Consider the following 17,929-nt stretch of genomic DNA (forward strand, 5'->3'; position numbering starts at 1 on the left):
GCGACTAAATCTGTTTCCCTTCCACGAGAGAATGCCTTCCTTGTTTTATTTGACGAAATTCCATACAGAAACATCTGGTTACGGGCACGGCGCAGCTTCATTTGTGTAGAAGGCGCATGCTCAGCAGTACCTGAGGAACGCGATCAATGGCAGCCGCTTTAGAGACGCCGCAGAGGCGGAAGCGTTGTCCGGCGGGGGCGGGGCCGCGGCGTCCCTAACCGGAAGTCTCCGACGGGACCGGGAAGGGAGTGGTTCCGGCGGCTGGCGCGACCATGGGAGACGAGGAGGAGGACCCTCCTGTGAGTGAAGCCCAGGATTGGGGATACGTGGGCCGTTCGCCTTGCGGGGGTAGCCTGGGCTCGCGTTAGGGAAAGGCGGGGGCCCCTCGCGGCCCAGCTGCCGCAATTGGCGAGGGAAAGGCGGGGGCTTGTTTGCCTCCGCCGCCCCGTCTAGCTTCCGTCCGAGGCTTGGGAGGGTGGGGGAGGAGGCGGGTCGCTCCTCCTGGAGGTTTCCTGGCACCGGCGCAGCAGGAGGGAGAGGCGGACGGCCCGACAAGTGTCTGGGAAGACGGGGATTGTAATCTGGTTTTCGACAGAGTATATATCATTCACCGTATATACGTATATCACATCCCATGGCTGCCTCCTTGCTTTTGGATGTGGCGCGCTGCGCGGTGTTGCATCTGAGCAAGGCTCCCAGCCCCTTCAGCAAATAATACAATTAAAATTAGGTATCCTAATCCTTAGTGCGTCAGCTGTTACGTTGTCACCAAGTCTCACCTGATTTATGGTGGCCTCAAGGTATGGTGGCCTTAAGGTTTCCAAGGTATGCGATATATTTTAACGAGTAGTTTTGTAATGCCCCCGTTTCCCTGTGAATTTCCATGGCTAAGTGAGGATTTGAACCCAAGTCTCCCGACTCCTAATCTGTCACACTTAGTGGATCCGCAGGACCACGATGGCAGCTACTCTTAGGTGACGGATGTTAGGGAGCTAACATCTGTTTATCTGAGAGACCCATGAAACAAGCCTGATGGAACTTACTTGAGTTTGCTTTTGAGCTGATTATGAAGTTTTACTGCATGGAAATGAGCTTCACTGAATAGTTGATTCTGAGGAGATATCTGAATGAAGCTGTAATCCTGCACCTGCTTGGCGTGGAGTAAGTCACACTGAAGTAACAGAAACTTGATTCTGTGTGAACATGCATATATGACTTTATAAATATATTGTTTGTTCTTTCAGTCATGTCCGACTCTTCGTGACATGGTATAGCAGTAAGAAAAACCATGCTAGATCAGACTTTTATCAATATTACTGGTAAAATATTGTCATTCTGGTTATTAGCCATTGATATTTATTTTCCATTGTGTGTTTGTTTTTAGCATTAAGCATCACTTGACTCTTTAATAATCATTCTCCCATTTTGAGAAGGAGCATCTTTTGGGAGCCACTTAATGCCCCTTGTTGTTTTAAGGTTTTGGTCTTTACTTCTCTAATTCTTGTTTTGGATTTGATTTATTTTAGTTTGAAGAAGATACTGAAGAAGCTGGAGGAGGGGCCGATGGTGGACAGGGCAGAAGAAAAAGATTGTTTTCCAAAGAATGTAAGTTGAGTAGTTGAGCCTGTACTTTCATGTGTAAGGTGCCAGGTTCAGGTATTGCTACGAAAGTCTCCATTCTGAAATTCTAGAGGGCTGTTGTCAGTTATTGTAGACAGTACCCTTGGTAATGGATACAGCCTTCATCCCTCCCTCTCCACATGAATGAAACTGTAGATAGTAGTGAACCCATTAAAAACAGTGAGAGTAGGGGAGGGCAAGAGGAGAAGTGAAGTGTGTGCGTGCTGTGGGTTGGACTACAGCAGTGACAGTTTTGAGCAGCTGAAACCGTGGATACTGGCTCTGTGAGTATGGATTAGATGGTCCATTAACCTGATTTGATTCAACAGTATTTCTGTGTTCTTCATTGCTGCAGTGAAGCTTATATATTGCACTATACTTTCCAAGGATCTCTGTGTCTACACACATCTTAATGGCTTTGAATACAAATATCAGTATGACATTTTGAGTGATAGCTTCTGGAATCTATGCCAGTGGATACTCAAAAATAGAAAAATCTAAAACCATGCTTAACATGAGCTTAAAGATTGAATTCATGCAAGCATGTATGGCATTTTTTTAAAAATCATTTGATGATTTTTAGAAAAATATGTGTACTATCTCCCTTTAAATTATTATTTGAGATTTTGTGAGATGGTAAAATCGGTGCTTGATTTGTAATAACTGTTATACACATGTGTTCTATCCTGGTTTTGCAATCATTTACAGATGGATGCATATGTATAAACTTCCTGAGATATTTGATTTAAAATAGCCCATTTTTACTGTACCTATACCTCTGTATTTTTAAGTCAATATCTGCCGTTCTGTGGAATAGTATCTTCCAACCAAACTGCAATATTCACATAACAGCTAACATGAGCCAGCACTGAATATTGAGCAGTTTTGTGTGCATGTGGACATCAACCTGGTGGTGACTAGCATTGTGTCACTTTCTAGGCAGTATATACCCTACGACATTTTTGATTAGTGGGACTGTTACTCATGTGCCTCCTAAAAGTGACTTTAAGAATTTAGTTTATAGACCTTGTGAGGCTCCCAAGATGGAGGCAATGATAGGAGTGCCGTCGCTCCCGAAGAGTACCCATCACACCCAGACATCTCCCCCACCATCCCCACCGCGACGGGAGGAGAAAGGTGTGGGGACCCCTGATTGGGGGAAGGAGAGCGTCAGATCCCTTACCCTGGATAAAGGGGTAGACATCCACGATTTGGAGGAGGTCATGAAGGAGTTAAACATCACCCGGGAACCGGGGCGAGTTCGGGCGGGAAACCGAGGGGTGGAGATTGAGGCTGGGGTAGGAGATATAAGGGGGAAGCCGAGGGATATACCAGGAGGTTGGGAGTGGGTATGGGTGGAGGATCCCTGGACCCATAAATGGGAACAGGTCCGGGTTCCTCATGAGGAGGCCGAGAAGCGTCGACAGTTGGGACTAAAACCCCGACCTTCTTATTGGGGAGAAACGGAGGCTAAGGAGTGGAGGAGAAAGCTTCGCGAGGAGAGGGAAGCCGTTTCCCGGGAGTTGGAGAGAAAGAAGCAATGGCATATTGCCGAGCTGAGGAAGCTGGGGGGTTACCCGGCCCCTGGGGGGCAGATGGAGGAGATGGGTCATCCTGGGATGGCTGGAGCGGAGATGAAGAGACATTACCACTGATTTCTTTGGAAGAAGCTTTGGACCCTGGGCTGGGATCTGTGCCGCCTACAACAGATCCCTGGAACCCAGAGACGACGAACCCGTTTGTAAATAGTTTGTGGACGCCGTTGAAGCCAAGCCATGTTTTGCAAGAATCCCTGAACCCTTTTGTAGGTGGGAACCCTGTTGGTGTTAACGCAGAAATAAATACAGAACCTTTTGATCTACCTCCACCGTCTCGTCCATTTATTGGGGAACAAACAGCCCTTCCCAACGAACCCTCACAGACCTGTGTTGAATGAAGCATTTAGAAAATGTGATTTTTTTGTTTATACATCGAAGTCAGCAAATAGTTCAAATCTTTCCAGTACTTGCATTCCTTATCCAAGAGTCACTGCATACTTTTTTTTCTCCTCAGTGAGGTGTATGATGTATGGATTTGGAGATGACCAGAACCCTTACACAGAGTCGGTGGATATTCTTGAAGACCTTGTTATAGAATTCATCACAGAAATGGTAGGTCTTGTTGGCATGCTTGAAAGTGATCACAGACTGCATGTCAGACTGTCTCTGTGCTGCAGTCTGTTTTAGCTGGAGAACAGAGACTGAGGGGAGGACTTGTATAAAAGGAAAATATTAATGAACCTGCTGTATGCCATATGCACAGTGAGCACTCTTTGTTTTAGAGATGCAGGACATACAAGAAGTATTTTCCATTTACTAGGCATAGAAATCTTTCCCTTTGAAGTGTTTTTCTGCCTAGGAACTTACATTTAAATTACTTTCCAGTCCTGTCCCAGGAACTCAAGGAAAGTCACAATATATACTTCTCACACTGTCTCTTATTAGCAATCTGTGTGGGAAACTGCATTTCTGTAACAGTTAATTTTCCCAAGAATGATTCATTAAGTGAAACCGTTTAGGGCAGGCTTGTCCAACCTGCGGCCCGAGGGCCACATGCGGCCCAGGTCAGCTCGTAATGCGGCCCAGTGCAATTTTTTATTTTAAAAGAAATTCCAAAGTTTCAAGTTACACTGCCGGCGCTTGCGGCCAGAATGCGGCCGGGGCATGTCACAACAGTAGAAGGGGAGAGAGGGAGGGAAGGAGTGGGACGGGATGGGACAGGGGGGCTGCATGACTGCATTGCGCCATCCCCGTCAATAGGCGGACCCCCTCCCAGCCCCATAAAGCCGCCGGAGTCGAAGCTGGCAGCCTCTGCTGTCTGAGATCGCAGCTGCCGGTAAGCACGCTTGGAGCGGGGCTGCAGAGGACGGCTAGGGCTGCCCCCCATGCGACCCAAACCAAATTTTCATCTTCTAATGTGGCCCAGGGAAGGTGAAAGGTTGGACACCCCTGGTTTAGGGTGATTGTATCTAAACCCAACACTCTTTAGCCACACAGGGCAAAAGTAATGTTTCAGAGAACTTGACTCTGTATGTAGTATTTACATTTATGTACAGCGGACCCTCGACGTATGGAATTAATCCGTATTGGAACGGTGGTCGCAGGTCAAAAAGTGTGTAGGTCGAGGGTCCATTTCTCATAGGAATGCATTGAAAACCATTTAGTCCGTTCCAGCCGAAGAATAAACCCAGGCTTCCAAAGCTGCACCCGCTGCCCTCTGCCTCCTGTCCCCGCGGGAAAGCTTTGGAAGCCCGGCAAGACAAAAGCCAGCAGCAAGTGCAGAGTGGCCCTCTTGTCTCCTGTCCCCGGTGCCCTCTGCCTCCCGTCTCTACAGGACGGGAGGCAGAGGGCAGCGGGAGCGGCTTTGAATTTCCGGCCGTTTCCCCCTGTCTTTCTAGGTCGAAGCTCCGGCTGCAAGTCAAACCAAAATTTTGCGGCCAGAGCTTTTCGTACCTCGAAATTTTCGTAAGTAGGGACCTTCGTAAGTCGAGGGTCCATTGTACTTCTGCTTTCCTCTCTTTGGCTGCTGTCTGTGTCCCTTAGCAACAATGACGCAAAGCCATAGAAAATACTAGTAGACTGGCATAGTAGCTTCTATACATGCTCTGAAGCTTTGTTTTGGTGCAAATAAATTGTACTGAGTTCAGTGCAACATATTCAAATTAAATATTAGATAGCAGGCATAGTTTCAAAATATTAGTATAAATGTTACGTCTTCAGATTATAATGAACATAATGAATATAGCCACTTGTCTTTTTCTCTGGTAGGTTATTCTCTTCTACTAAAGGTCTAGTTGCAGTGCAATCACATCCTAAATGCTGACACTGGTATATTCTTGATTCCAGTCACCATTAATCAACTTACATATATTTTCTCTGTTCAGAATACAGAAATAGAGAATAGGGGTGGGCAAAAAGTAACTTGTAGGCATACGGCTGAATAAGTTGGGAATCTTAGCATCACGGCATTGGATGAATTTCTCTTAATGGAGTTGTTCCTTATGATTTTGGAAAGCTTTTGGGTAGCAAAGGTCGTAGAGTGGAACAATCCTGGCTAGGGTGGGTGCCATTTACACACACTGCTGAAGCAGTACACAACAAGGGTTATTGTTAAATATGCCAGCCCGTGTGAGAAGTACCTTATCTTGAAGATGGGTGATTTGCCAATGTCACTACATGACCAAATCATTTATTTTTGCTGTTGTGATTCTGTACTAATTCAAATTCGACTTTTGTTCCCTGGCAGACTCACAAGGCAATGTCTATTGGACGGCAAGGCCGAGTACAGGTTGAAGATATTGTATTTTTAATCCGTAAAGATCCACGGAAGTTTGCTCGTGTGAAAGACTTGTTAACAATGAATGAAGAACTGAAACGGGCCAGAAAGGCATTTGATGAGGCAAATTATGGATCTTGAGACCAACTGTGAAGTACTTTTCATTTTTGGCTTATACTCTTAAAGTCAAGAAACATGTCTAAATCTTTTGGATTCCAGTTACTTAGTGTTGATTCCAAGCTGGTTATGCTTAGGTGTAACTTGTTTCCTATTTGCATTGATCTGTTTCTTACAATGAAGATTTTTGAGGTTTTCACAAATAATTTTGGTGTTATGTGCTATGAAGTTGGAATTGACTTATAATGACCGTAATAGTTTCAACTCAAGGGAGATACTTAAGGAGTGGCTTTGGCAGTTCCACACCTGCAGTAAGTTTTCAGTAAGCAAGGATTTGAACCCAAGCCTTCTGCATCCTAGTCCTTTATTCTCTCCACACCGCCATCCTTGATGTAGTTTTCAAAATTTACAATATAATACTTAACCAAAACATAAAAAGCAAGAACAGCAACAGTTACTTTCATCTGCTCATATTTATCAAAAACTTGTTTTTAATTAAAGTATACAAAGAAAAATGGGACTAGTTAGAAGTTAGTTTAATAAAATGTATTATAGACCTTTTATTTTAAAAATATCATCAATATCATCTTTATTCTCAGCTTTGTTCCTCTGTATATGTGTAGAATTTCTTTCTACTGCCACAAGGTCTTGTTCTTCAGTAGTTTCAGTCCTGCTTCCAGTGACATCAGTCAACACTTGAGGCAAGGAATTAGACCACTGACCCTTGGCAAATACAGGAGTGTTTGTTGGTGTTCTCTTTGAAACACATCTTGGCTGCTTCAATAGTTTGTGATGCTTTCGTAGACACCAATATGCTCTGAGCATTTTGTTTGGTCTCCTTATGCAGTTTGAAAGTGTGAGATATTTACAAAGAGTAGCTTTCATACAGCCAAGTTTTCTCCGCAATCTGTAAGAGAAAGATTAGGAAGCTGAGGAGAAAATGTGTAATATTTTTTTCTGAAGAGTTATTCTTGTAACTGGTGATTTTTTTATGCAAGGTCAAGTGTTAGGGAGTTTACCAGAAAAAAATCTAAAATCTCAAGTAAGATACAGAAGTGGTTTAATACTGTGCCTTCAAAGATGAACTTGAACCTCTAAACTTTATTTGCAATATCCAGACTGTGAATCTCCTACAATCCCTACGTCTGGGTTGCACACAGCCTACAAGTAATAGGCATAATGTACTTTTGGCCATTCTTCCACCAGTGATAAATTACAGAAGATGCTGTGCTAACAAATAATTCTGTGGTTGGCTCCCCACTGTAAAATAGTTGTGGAAATATTTTAGTGAGACATGATCATTTCATTCAAGGTTGCCTTCTCCTAAAACATTTATTTGGGCAGGAAAAGTAATATCGGGAAGCTCAGAGGAGAAAAAACAAGCAAGGGACAGTCCTGTGTGATCAGCACTTCAAAAATTCACAAGTACCTCCTAGGAACTGAATAGGAAAACAAAAAGAAGGGCTGATCTATCTAGGTGTCTGCGCTCCTTGTAGTATCCTGGTCCTTATACCCATTTCCTTTAGTTGCAGGAGTTAACAAATCAGTTTAAATTCTTTAGTAGAGCTTGTCATTTCAACTGAAACGGAACCTCAAAAAGAATCCTGAGACCTTATTGCCATCAGACAAGAGGTCAGAAGCAGTGAAGAGCCCAGGAAATGTGATTAGGTTGGAGGAGGAGATGGGAAAGTGAAGGCTCATAGACAACAAGAAAATTGAAGATGGAGAATCAGCAACCCAAGAGACACAGCCTACCAGAATAATACTGATAATAATACAGACCTGCAACCCTGTGCTTCCACATGCTGCAGCCGCCTACTTTTAAGAAGCTTCATTCCCAAGAAGAAAGCTTCTGATCCAAGTTTATTAGTTTTGCACCAGAGAATTGTTGTTTTCAGTGTGTCTGTCAATTCTTCAAAGGAGCTTGCCTCTTGAAATTTGGGCACAAAAGGTTTAAGCTGTTGACACCTCAGTGACTTAGGAGAAGTGGACCTCCTTTTTGATTCAGGAAATTCTACTCTGAATTTGACATTCTGAAATTAAATTTGAAAGAAGAAATTTTGAAAAGTCAAAAATATTCAATTCCAATTAAACATTTTAAACAGTAAAGGAGATACCAGGCAAACCTGGAACCCCCTGTATTCAAAACATGTCGTTGATCATTGTGTTATACTCATTCCCAAGAAGGTGTTCAGATACTAGCCACTGAAGTTTGACTTCCATGAAGCACTTAGCATCACTTTCTTTGTTCCATTTGGAAAAAAAGGACAGATCAAGATGTTTATCTGAACACACAAGGGCTGAAGAGCATGTAGCCACAGATCAGTGGCCCCCAACTTTGGGTAACCCAAGATTAAGAACTACTGCTCTAGATCAGCCATTTTCCAATTTTTTTTGCCACAGCCATAAGAAGTATAGGCCAAATCAGGATTGTTTAAGTCACATAATGAACCTTATAAGGTGGTGTGTGAAGAGCTGCTTTCCAGTCTATTGTCCCCTTTGGTTTCATGGGGTCCCAGGGTGCCATATGAATCCTTGTTGAGAATGACTATTCCAGATGATGTTGGTCTGAAACTCCCACTATTCCACTATTAGCCATAGTGATGTGTCCCTCACCACAAGGAAGGCAAAAGTTTCAATATCCCAGCTCAGGCAAGTGGCTTGTTCTGATCTACTTTCTCACTGGTGTCCCTTCCCTAGGCAGCAATATGAAGGAAAATAAACATGCTGTTCACAGCACTCCATGGTTTCAGGTCTGATAGATGGTCACAGATCCAAGCCTGACCCAACATGTCCCCCCCCCCAAAAAAAAGACACAAACAAAATGGAACAAACCTCCTGTAAGGCAGAATTAGGGTACTTGCATAAAGCCTTGATGTCAAACTTCAGCTCCTTCCCAAGAACTAGAAGGAAGGGAACAGTTATTGTCTGATAACAGGAACAGCTAACTTAGGCACAGTGCTGAGCAGTAACTTTAATCAAAATCAATCTGGCCGACTTCAGAAGTACTTCTATTCAAGGTGCATGTTTGGGAAATCCAAACCTAAGAGTTATTTCCAAACCACCTGCAACAAACATAAAGCATGGTGAAAGCCTCTCTTCTGTCAGCCTTTCTGAGAAGCCAGCTCTATCAGGCTTTGCTTCACCATTTGGCATTCAGGAGGTAGAAGAAACTTCATGACATGAAGGCCTTGTACCTGTCCTTGTTTTCCTTTGGCGTGAGGGTATTAATGCTACAAATCATTGCAAATAAATATTCCCATTTTGCCCTCCTACTCAGCCCAGGTCAAGTTACACACCAAATACAATAGGTCCATAGTAGCAGATTCCAATGAGAAGTTCAGTTTGCGTATATTACCTTGGTTAGTTCTCTTGACCAGAATTGGTGTCCCAATATCCAGAGTGTTCTGGGAACTCCTCATCTTCTTTCTCACTCTTGCAGGAGCTGCTGCAGTCAACGCCAGAGACTGAGGTGCAGTCTTCCTAACCGTGAACAATCGGTTCATCCATCCACTTCCAGCTTGTTTGATTACAAATCCTCTAGGCATTTTCTTCTTAATCTCCGAAGCAGGGGTTCCCAGAAATTCATTTATGTCAGAAGGAAAAGCAAATCCTTTAATATAAGGCCTTGGTTGTATCTCTGAAACCTCCTGAAGCAATTCAAGTAAACTCTTATATAAGGAACTCAGTGTTTTTAACAGGCCTCTAAAAAGAATCCTGAAACAGCAAAGAAACAAAACAACGAAGTGTTGAATAACTGATGATTCCCTGTATCTTGTCTCTTCCATACCTGGCCTTCCAAAACATCATTTCCATCACTGCTAGTTTTATTCTATGCAAAATGAACTAACCTGGATTTTCCCTGTGATTATCTGTGGCTAGAATCCTACCGCCTACATAGGCTATTGTTAAATACACCAGCCAAAATCACAGCAGTGAATTGCTGATACTTAGGAAGTGGCCACTTGTATTCCTTATCGTGCACCAGTCATATGATGTACATAAAGCAACAGCAGACATAAAGCAACAGCAGACCAAAGGGCAGACAATGTATCTTACTCTCCTTTACTTATCACACCAGTCAGTAGCACTGCATAATACATGTTCATTACCTAACCGAAGACAAGGGGAAGTACAGGTGGAAGGGAACCAAAGCAAACCCATTTTCTCAGTTATCAAGACTTGAAATTCTTTGTTCTGATTATTTTAGTTGTAACTGAATTCATTAAAGTCACTCAACAAGAAATACACAATGGCAATAATTACAACTGCAGTGTTGTTAGTCCTACAGAAATGGTAATACAGTAGGACCACAGTATCCACATGGATTGTTCCCAAACATCCCTGCGGATGCCACAAAATGCGGAAATAGTGAACACATGGTCTCTGGCAGCCTTTAGTGTCCAATTCTTGTAAATACACTCTGAAAATATGTATAAATGTGTATTTCTGGGGGTTTTAATTTAATATTTTCAGGCAGCAGAGAAGTGAATCCATGGATATAAGCAGCACACTTTTTTATATACTGATCCCACAAATAGGGGGTCCTTCTGTACACAGAACATGTGTTCTCTGTTGCAACAAATCTAACAGGGAAACAACAATGTCTCTACCAGAATGCCTCCACCTTGCTACTGAGTGGAGGAATGGACTTCTACTTGCACAGTGGGCTTTTCTCCTTCCTCTGTGATCTCCTGCATTATGGAAAATCTGGTACAAAGTGTCCCGCAGTCTTCCGTATCAGACTCCAAATGTATGCAGCTGGCTAAAGGGAAAATGGGAAAATTGTCCCCTTCCTAGTTCCACTGATGGACGCCATCTTTCAGTATGTGTTTTGTGTACTATCACATCACACTTTCCAGGGTTTTTTATGTAGAGAATACATAAACATTCACCATTCTCTGTGCCCTGGGACTGTGCAGCTTTCCCATGACTACACAGGCTGGCTCTTCCCCTAGGAAGCACAGTGGGGAATCAAACTCGCTACCTCCGGCTCCAAAACCATGATATCTAAACCACATTTAAATGGTGACTACCCACAGATAAGATACCCAGTATCCTAAAAGCCCTATCAGGGTTGCTCAAGTCAATTTCAACTTGACCACATATAACAATCCACCATTAACAGAGAACATATTAAACAGATTCCCTCCTGAAGAAATGCAAAAGAGCAGACAAGTAAAACAATTAAGACATTCTAGAAATATACATACCATAATCGGCTCAGCAACCCCAACACCAGAGTATTCAACAGTATGTACTCTTCTAAATGCAGATGCTTAACAGACAAACTGAAGATGTTGATTAAGTTTGAACAATTGACCAAAACAATGTTAAACACTATAGTAATACAGAGTAGGCTTTAGCAGTCAGAGATTTTAAGGCAGTGATGGAGACAAAACTTGAAAGTCACAATTTTAACTAAGAACAATCTTTTTTTAAAGCAGATATAATTTTAAAATAAAGTACATTTATTCTAAACAAGCTGTGGGCAAAGGGTGACCTGCAGGTTGCATATGGTGCCCCGGGATACCTTCGCAGCCCCAAAACCACTCAGATCCCCCCAGTAAAAAATAATACAGTAATTAACAAAATTAAAATCCAAAAAAAGAGACTTATGTCCACCCCAGAAGCCTCTATGAGCAGTATTTTTCACTTTAAGTGCTGGGAGGTGTCCCCAAGACGTCTTTCCACTTTAAAACCTCAACCACAGAAACAGAAGTGCTCATCTGGGTACTTCATTGTTGTTGCTGTTTTCTTTCTAATGACCATTTCTGAGCCCAGTATGGCTCATGGTCAGGTCTGAAGTCAAGGATTCAGCCCCAAAGCTTGCTGATGTTGCCCACCTCTCATCTAGATTATGAAGCCATTAAGGACTGCAAAATTTAACAAAACTGACACAGAACATGATTCCTTGGGTTAGTTTGAAATGGAATTTGGAATATATAGACACTCTAGTCTCCAAGAAGCTATGAAACGTCAGTGGGTGTCTTTATGCCAGTCACTCTCTCTCAGCCTGATTAACTCTGTCGTGAAGGTGAACTATGTGTGCTGTCTTGCACTCACTGGAGGAAAGGTATGATATAAATGTTAACAATAAAATATACCCAGACTTTTTATAAATGTATCTTTCATAAGAAGGAACTACCTATGTCATTCTGCATTTCTGATTAAGAACTGCAAGAGCCTCCAAGTTATTTTCTACAATCTTATCTCGGAAGGATACAGAAATGATGTGCAACAGCACTCTAGTAAACGCAGAACGAGTTTGCAACTACCCAGTATCTTCACTAGTACCACTTCTATCACAGGCTGGCTGGGAATCAAAGATTCTGCTGGATTTTCAGATTCCTGGTTCCTATTTAAAATAAACAAAAGACACAGAAAGGATTAATAATGTGTGGCTATGTTTTGCCATCCCAGCACATTTAATGCTGATATGGTCAGGACCTGATAGAATACCATAATAACTGGCTGAGAAGCAAAATGCTTTGCTAGGGACGCCTTATGTTGCCTGTCCACATAAAGTTGCCCAAAGGTGCTGCTTCTAATGCTGCAATTTAATTTAAATCATTTTGCACATAATAAAACAGCAACTTCTCTTCGGCTTACTTCCATTCACACAAGATTTTGAATTACAGATCTTTTTAGTATCTATTGAAAGGTGCAGTCCCATCTGGACAAGATGGGTAAGGGTTAGCTGAGCTGACACCAAGCCAGCTCAGGCTGTGCTGGATCCAAACTCCTACCAGCCAAAGGATGTTGGAAATTATTTAGGGGCACTTTGATCCTGGGCTAACTTAATGCTAGCACGGTGGTTGAAAATCTGGGGAGTGTAACTCCACTCTTCCCTGCCTTTTGTTTTTACTCTTTTTCTGGCTGGTGTCAGCAGATCTGAAATCAGCCAGTGCAAAGGGATTATGCTGCCCATTCTAAACTCACCACAATTAGGGTACCTTTGCAACTGAATTGCAGTGAGAGTGTTCAGTGGCTTTGAAAGCTTCCACTAACACAAGCCTGGTTCAGCACACAAAACATTAATGCCCCCAAAGTATTTGAATTTCAGCTTGTATGAGTCCTATACAGTCCAATAAAAGTAAAATTAGCTCTAGTATTTTACCTGATGGTTCCTCAATATAAAACATAAAAGCTACAGAATCACACAAACATGGTGAGACATGCATAGTTGCTGACAGAGTTTTCAAGGTAAGTGAAATATTAAAGGAGTGGTTTTGCCAGTTCCATCCCCCTCCCCACTGAGTTTCCCTGGCAGAACCTGGAAATCGAACCCAGGTCTCCCAAGTCCTAATCCATTATTCACTGGTTAACTACCTGGAGTCCAAATTAATAAGATCTTGAATTGGCTTCTCCAGATTCATTAGATTTAAACGCTTCAAGCATTGTTCCACCTGAAAGGGCAAAAGGGAAAAAATACATTTATTTGATGAGCTATGAAAGCAAACATTTAATGAAGGCACACTGCTGCTCAACAAGTGACACTCCAGTATATGTGTAAAGGTAAGGGATATGTATACAGTATTGTTTGAGATAATTTTTTTTCTATTCCAGATCAAAGAAATTGTTCAGTCAAATCAACATCCAACTAGTAAAAATCCCATCACTATGAAAGCTGGGAGTGGAGAGCCCTGAATATTACTACATTATCTTATGGGATTCCCACAAATAACAAGACAGCTAAGCCAGCAACAGCATTAGAGGATGCCTTCTGATGCTTAAGTGAATAGGGTCCACACATTACAAAAGATTCTTTGAACATAAACATATCCCTAAACACACAACACACACTTAATAAGCCATCTGATGTGGTTCAAATACATAAAACTGCTATGTACTCAGTAGCTGAAATCCTGTTGTTTAGCATAATTGGTTGTAGCTATGGTAGGCTCATTGAATCACTGGAGGTTTGTTGAGCCAACTCCTCTATAAATTATATTGATTCAATGGGCCTACTTATGACATACTACATGAACCTACAGTATTTCAGCCACTATGTATTATTACTGCCATGTGTGTGTAAATACCATTCCTTCAATGAATCTTTTTGACAAAAAACATGCAATTTAGAAAGTACTCTCAAAGCTACTCACAGAGCACTTGGAAGAAATAAATCACCATGAACAGCAAAGCTATTTAAGCTACAGAGACTGAATTTATGAGAATATACCAACATATATAGAAAACAAAACAGTGGCCCATAAATCAGAAACATTCAAGATCAAAAGATATACCAAAGATTGCAGGAACCTCTATGACCATAGCATTAATTTTCCATGCAAGCAAAATTATTCTTACAACGAATCTGTCAGTATTAAAGGTACTGTAAGACTCTTTTTTCTGTTTTGTTATAAGACAGATTTAACATGACCATCTCTTTGAAAACTGTTATACAGTGTTTTCTTTTGCAAACACAAATATCACTTTATCCAAAATACTGTACACTTCTTCAGACAATATCCAATATTTTTGCTCCATAATTGGAAAGCAAGTTCACAACATTCTCCAGTGTTAACCATCTACTATATATTTATAATTTTTAAGTTCATGCCTGTTTGAGAGACTGGTATGGCCTATGACGACTCATCTGGTAGCGAAAGGAATAAAGGATGGAATGCAGGAGGCTCTGTTCTGCAATCACAGCTTTCTTAGTTAGAGCATTGGCGGCATGACGACATCCCTTTTTAACAGCTGAAAAGTAGCTCACTAGAAAAGATAAACAAGGAAATTTACTAGGAATTGTGCAAAACCTGAAGGCCAGCTGCTCTTCATGGTTCTTTATCAGCTGTCTATGTAAGCCCACCAAAGTCGCCAACCCACAAGGAAAAAAAACACTAGCTTGCTGGGGGCTGATTGAGCAGTAGAGAGTTCTTTCCTCCTCCAACACATCACTGTGTTCTGGTATTTAAAAATCCAATTTTCTATTTTTTTTAAAAAAAAAACATCAGTTTTAATCCACTCTAACTACAAGGTAACTGCTTAGATGAATTTTCCCCTATATTGTACTCCAGATGTTTTGGACTACAACTTCTATCATCAACCTGTGCTCACGACCTGGGGTTCAAATCCCAGGTAGCCGGCTCAAGGTTGACTCAGCCTTCCATCCTTCCGAGGTCGGTAAAATGAGTACCCAGCTTGCTGGGGGGGGGGGAATGTGTAGCCTGTATAATTAAAATTGTAAACAGCCTGGAGAGTGCTTGTAGCGCTATGGGGCGGTATATAAGTCCAAAAATAAATAAATAAAATAAAATAAATAAACCACTGGCCATACTGATAGGAGCCACAGTTGATAACATCTGAAGAGAACCGCACTGGAAAAGACCGGCTTAAAACAAAAACTGCCCTACACTTTTTTCAGACCTCCAATAGCATACTAAATTCCTCTACATTGAACAACATTAAAGAAACTTCACCCTGCAAATTAACACCCTTCTTAGGTAGTTTTCAGAACTTAAAGTTCAGTTTGTTTTCGTGGATGGCACTAAAAGAAGCTCCACAGAACATCCCAAGTGTCATCTGAGCCTCAGAAAACTCAGGAATATCAGAGGTTGGAGTAATGACAGGGACAAAGAGTGATGACAAAGAACACAGAATTGCATTAGATCAAAAAAAAAATCAAGTCCAGCATTTTTGTCTGCAAAATCACTATCTGAATCTGAATGAAATACCCATGAGCTAAACAGAAGTGCAACAAACACAGCCTGGAAAAGTGGTTTGAGGATTCTGGGAACTGTAGTTCCAAAGACTGTGATGTTGGGAAAGTGTGAAGGCAAGAGAAGGGGACGACAGAGGACAAGATGGTTGGACAGTATCATCAAAGCTACTAACGTGAATTTGACCCAACTCTGGGAGGCAGTGGAAGACAGGAGGCTCTGGTGTACTCTGGTCCATGGGGTCACAAAGAGTAAGACATGACTTAACGACTAAACAACAGTCGCCCAAAAAGTAAACCTTCCCTACTAGGAATGGCAAATGGAAGGCAAAACTTTCCATGCTCTGCCTATTACGGGTGGTAAGTGTATGTGTGAAATTCTCTGTGTGTATGTGTGGAATGGGTGTGGCCAAGTGCAGTGGAGGCGGCATCCCCTGCAGTGGGACGTGGCTCCAACGCCCTTATTCAGAGCCAATTCGGCTGTCAGGACATAGCTGGCTTCTGGCCCCTGCCCTGCCCACCTTAACATGTGAATACCAGAGCTGTAACACTAGCGTGACAAGTGCAGCAGCTGCCTCTGGTACACACAGTTGGGGGCACAGAAAAGGCAGCCGGGTTCCTCCTGTTCAAGGGCAGAGCCCTCAAAAAAAAGTAGAAGCTGCTCCCCTGGAGACTTGCTGTTGTCTACCTGTAGCCAGAGAAAAGGGGCAAAGGAGAAGTTCCCGGGTCACCTCATCGGCCCAGGCAATGCCCGCCTCCAAGGGGCTTATCCTTCCAAGAGAAACAAGGGCTCCAGTCCCTAGTGTATTTGTGGTCCTGACGACCCCCCCTTCTTTCGAAAGCGGCGAAGGGCAAGGGGCTCTGATGGCATTTTTAGAACTACTGGTGTTTTCCTTTTCGGTGTTTTCCATTTCTCAGAGTGGAACTGGCTTTTTCTTTTTTAATGTATACTGTTCTTAGCTTAACTACTGCCTTTTAATGAAGTGGAACACCTCTTTCTTTACTCATCGCTCTTAGCTTTAAATGTTGTCTTTTAATGGTGTTAACCACCGTTGTATCCTCACTGCTTTCAACTTTACATACTGTTTTTCACTGTTATCAGCCGCCCTGGATCCTTTTCAAGGAGAAAGGCGGGGTAAACAAAATATATATTTTAAGTAAAGAAACCTCATATTCGGAGCCAGCCGAAGCTCCTCTGACGGAAACAAAGTAGCTTCCGAGTAGGCACCGATGTTCTTGCTTTGAGAAAAAGACGCGACTTTCCCGCTCCGCCTTGCCCTTCGTTTCTGCAACCCGCAGCCAAGTTCCAGAGTCAGAGCACGCCACCGACCAAATACCTGTACACGTGTCTCGATCACAGGGGGAGGGACCGTCAGGCAAGTGGCTGACACGCTGTCCCCACGTTCAAGTAAGACGATCGGCCTCCCTTACAAAGCGAGCGTCTTTATTTACCTGCGACGTGCTGGGCCGGCACGGCTACGGCAGCGCTGCAGGCGGGCCAAGGGACCACTAAGCGGTTCCATGTAGCCTCGGCTCCTCCGGGCGCCGCCATCTTTCCAGAGGGGCGGGTCCGGACTAGCCCAAATCGCTGGGAGAGAAGGGGTCGAGGAGTGGACGCAACCAAGGGTGCCTGAGGAGGGAGGAGGATTCACCGGCGCGACCCTGCCCACCACCTAGCGGCTGCTTTGTGAGGCTGCAGTCGTAGTGGCTGGACCAGTCCTTAACTGTCCTGTGTAAATGCATCTTGCAAGGCTTGGACAGGGCTGTTAACCTTTTGCAGCTCACTAAAGCATTTGCCATTATGTAGCACATAGGCACAGCAATCCGAGGTGTGGCGCAGTCCTTGAGAGGAGTAGTTGTGCTATGCGGGTTAAGAACCAAGCAAGGAACCATGTAGCAGTGTGGAATACTTATAGGGCGCTTCATGGGAAGGAGTCTATTTCATAACAAGCCCATTACATATAAATGCCAGCTGACCCTCAGCATTCAAAAGGATCTAGATATATGTGGGGTTTGGATCAGAGTGCCATCGCTGGAAGAGTTATCCTATTCCTCAATGCTCTCAGCATCTATATGAAGCCACTGGCACAGTCCTCAGTGCTGTTGGTATGTTAATTGGTTTGCATAACTACCTCACTCTGTTCTGTCTGAGGACCCCAGAGAGACTGAGGAACCCTTGAGTTGGCACCATGGTGGATAAAGGAGAACAAA

The 17,929-nt window shown here is 43.0% G+C and overlaps 2 protein-coding genes across 5 annotated transcripts; one reads left to right on the forward strand and one right to left on the reverse strand.

The window, feature by feature from the left end:
* Window positions 1-142: 142 nt before the first annotated feature.
* Window positions 143-6,623, forward strand: TAF13 (TATA-box binding protein associated factor 13). Of its 2 annotated transcripts, none has more exons than XM_020784969.3 (4): window positions 143-299; window positions 1,527-1,605; window positions 3,673-3,770; window positions 5,905-6,623. In XM_020784969.3, exons 1-4 carry the CDS (start codon window positions 273-275, stop codon window positions 6,073-6,075), a joined length of 375 nt encoding a protein of 124 aa, XP_020640628.2. In that variant the 5' UTR covers window positions 143-272; the 3' UTR covers window positions 6,076-6,623. The 2 variants fall into 2 exon arrangements, with proteins under 2 accessions (XP_020640628.2, XP_078246074.1); XM_078389948.1 differs by lacking the exon at window positions 143-299 and adding an exon at window positions 445-596.
* On the reverse strand, window positions 6,399-17,310 carry RMP64 (ribonuclease MRP subunit p64). 3 transcript variants are annotated; one of them, XM_078389946.1, is made up of 9 exons: window positions 17,171-17,310; window positions 14,618-14,772; window positions 13,384-13,460; window positions 12,278-12,409; window positions 11,265-11,342; window positions 9,410-9,768; window positions 8,890-8,954; window positions 7,834-8,084; window positions 6,399-6,958 (listed from the first exon to the last, which is right to left on the reverse strand). In XM_078389946.1, exons 1-9 carry the CDS (start codon window positions 17,268-17,270, stop codon window positions 6,601-6,603), a joined length of 1,575 nt encoding a protein of 524 aa, XP_078246072.1. In that variant the 5' UTR covers window positions 17,271-17,310; the 3' UTR covers window positions 6,399-6,600. The 3 variants fall into 3 exon arrangements, with proteins under 3 accessions (XP_078246072.1, XP_072849944.2, XP_072849946.2); XM_072993843.2 differs by having other exon boundaries at window positions 8,887-8,954; XM_072993845.2 differs by lacking the exon at window positions 14,618-14,772 and having other exon boundaries at window positions 8,887-8,954; window positions 17,171-17,288.
* Between the last annotated feature and the right edge of the window lie 619 nt (window positions 17,311-17,929).

Source organism: Pogona vitticeps, chromosome 3, assembly GCF_051106095.1.
Source record: "Pogona vitticeps strain Pit_001003342236 chromosome 3, PviZW2.1, whole genome shotgun sequence".
In the NCBI taxonomy this organism is placed as follows: Eukaryota; Metazoa; Chordata; class Lepidosauria; order Squamata; family Agamidae; genus Pogona; species Pogona vitticeps.

What these genes read in the sequence shown, in the direction of transcription:
- RMP64 (XM_072993843.2), bottom strand. Translation starts at nt 17,270, where the DNA reads ATGGCGGCGCCCGGAGGAGCCGAGGCTACATGGAACCGCTTAGTGGTC. An exon ending in CTTATTAATTTGGACTCCAG is followed by an intron (nt 12,410 to 13,383) that starts GTAGTTAACCAG and finishes TATTTTAAATAG; the next exon opens with GAACCAGGAATCTGAAAATC. An exon ending in CTAATTCTGCCTTACAGGAG is followed by an intron (nt 8,085 to 8,886) that starts GTTTGTTCCATT and finishes ATTTAATTTCAG; the next exon opens with AATGTCAAATTCAGAGTAGA.
- TAF13 (XM_020784969.3), top strand. Translation starts at nt 273, where the DNA reads ATGGGAGACGAGGAGGAGGACCCTCCT. An exon ending in AAGATTGTTTTCCAAAGAAT is followed by an intron (nt 1,606 to 3,672) that starts GTAAGTTGAGTA and finishes TTTTCTCCTCAG; the next exon opens with TGAGGTGTATGATGTATGGA. An exon ending in TAGAATTCATCACAGAAATG is followed by an intron (nt 3,771 to 5,904) that starts GTAGGTCTTGTT and finishes GTTCCCTGGCAG; the next exon opens with ACTCACAAGGCAATGTCTAT.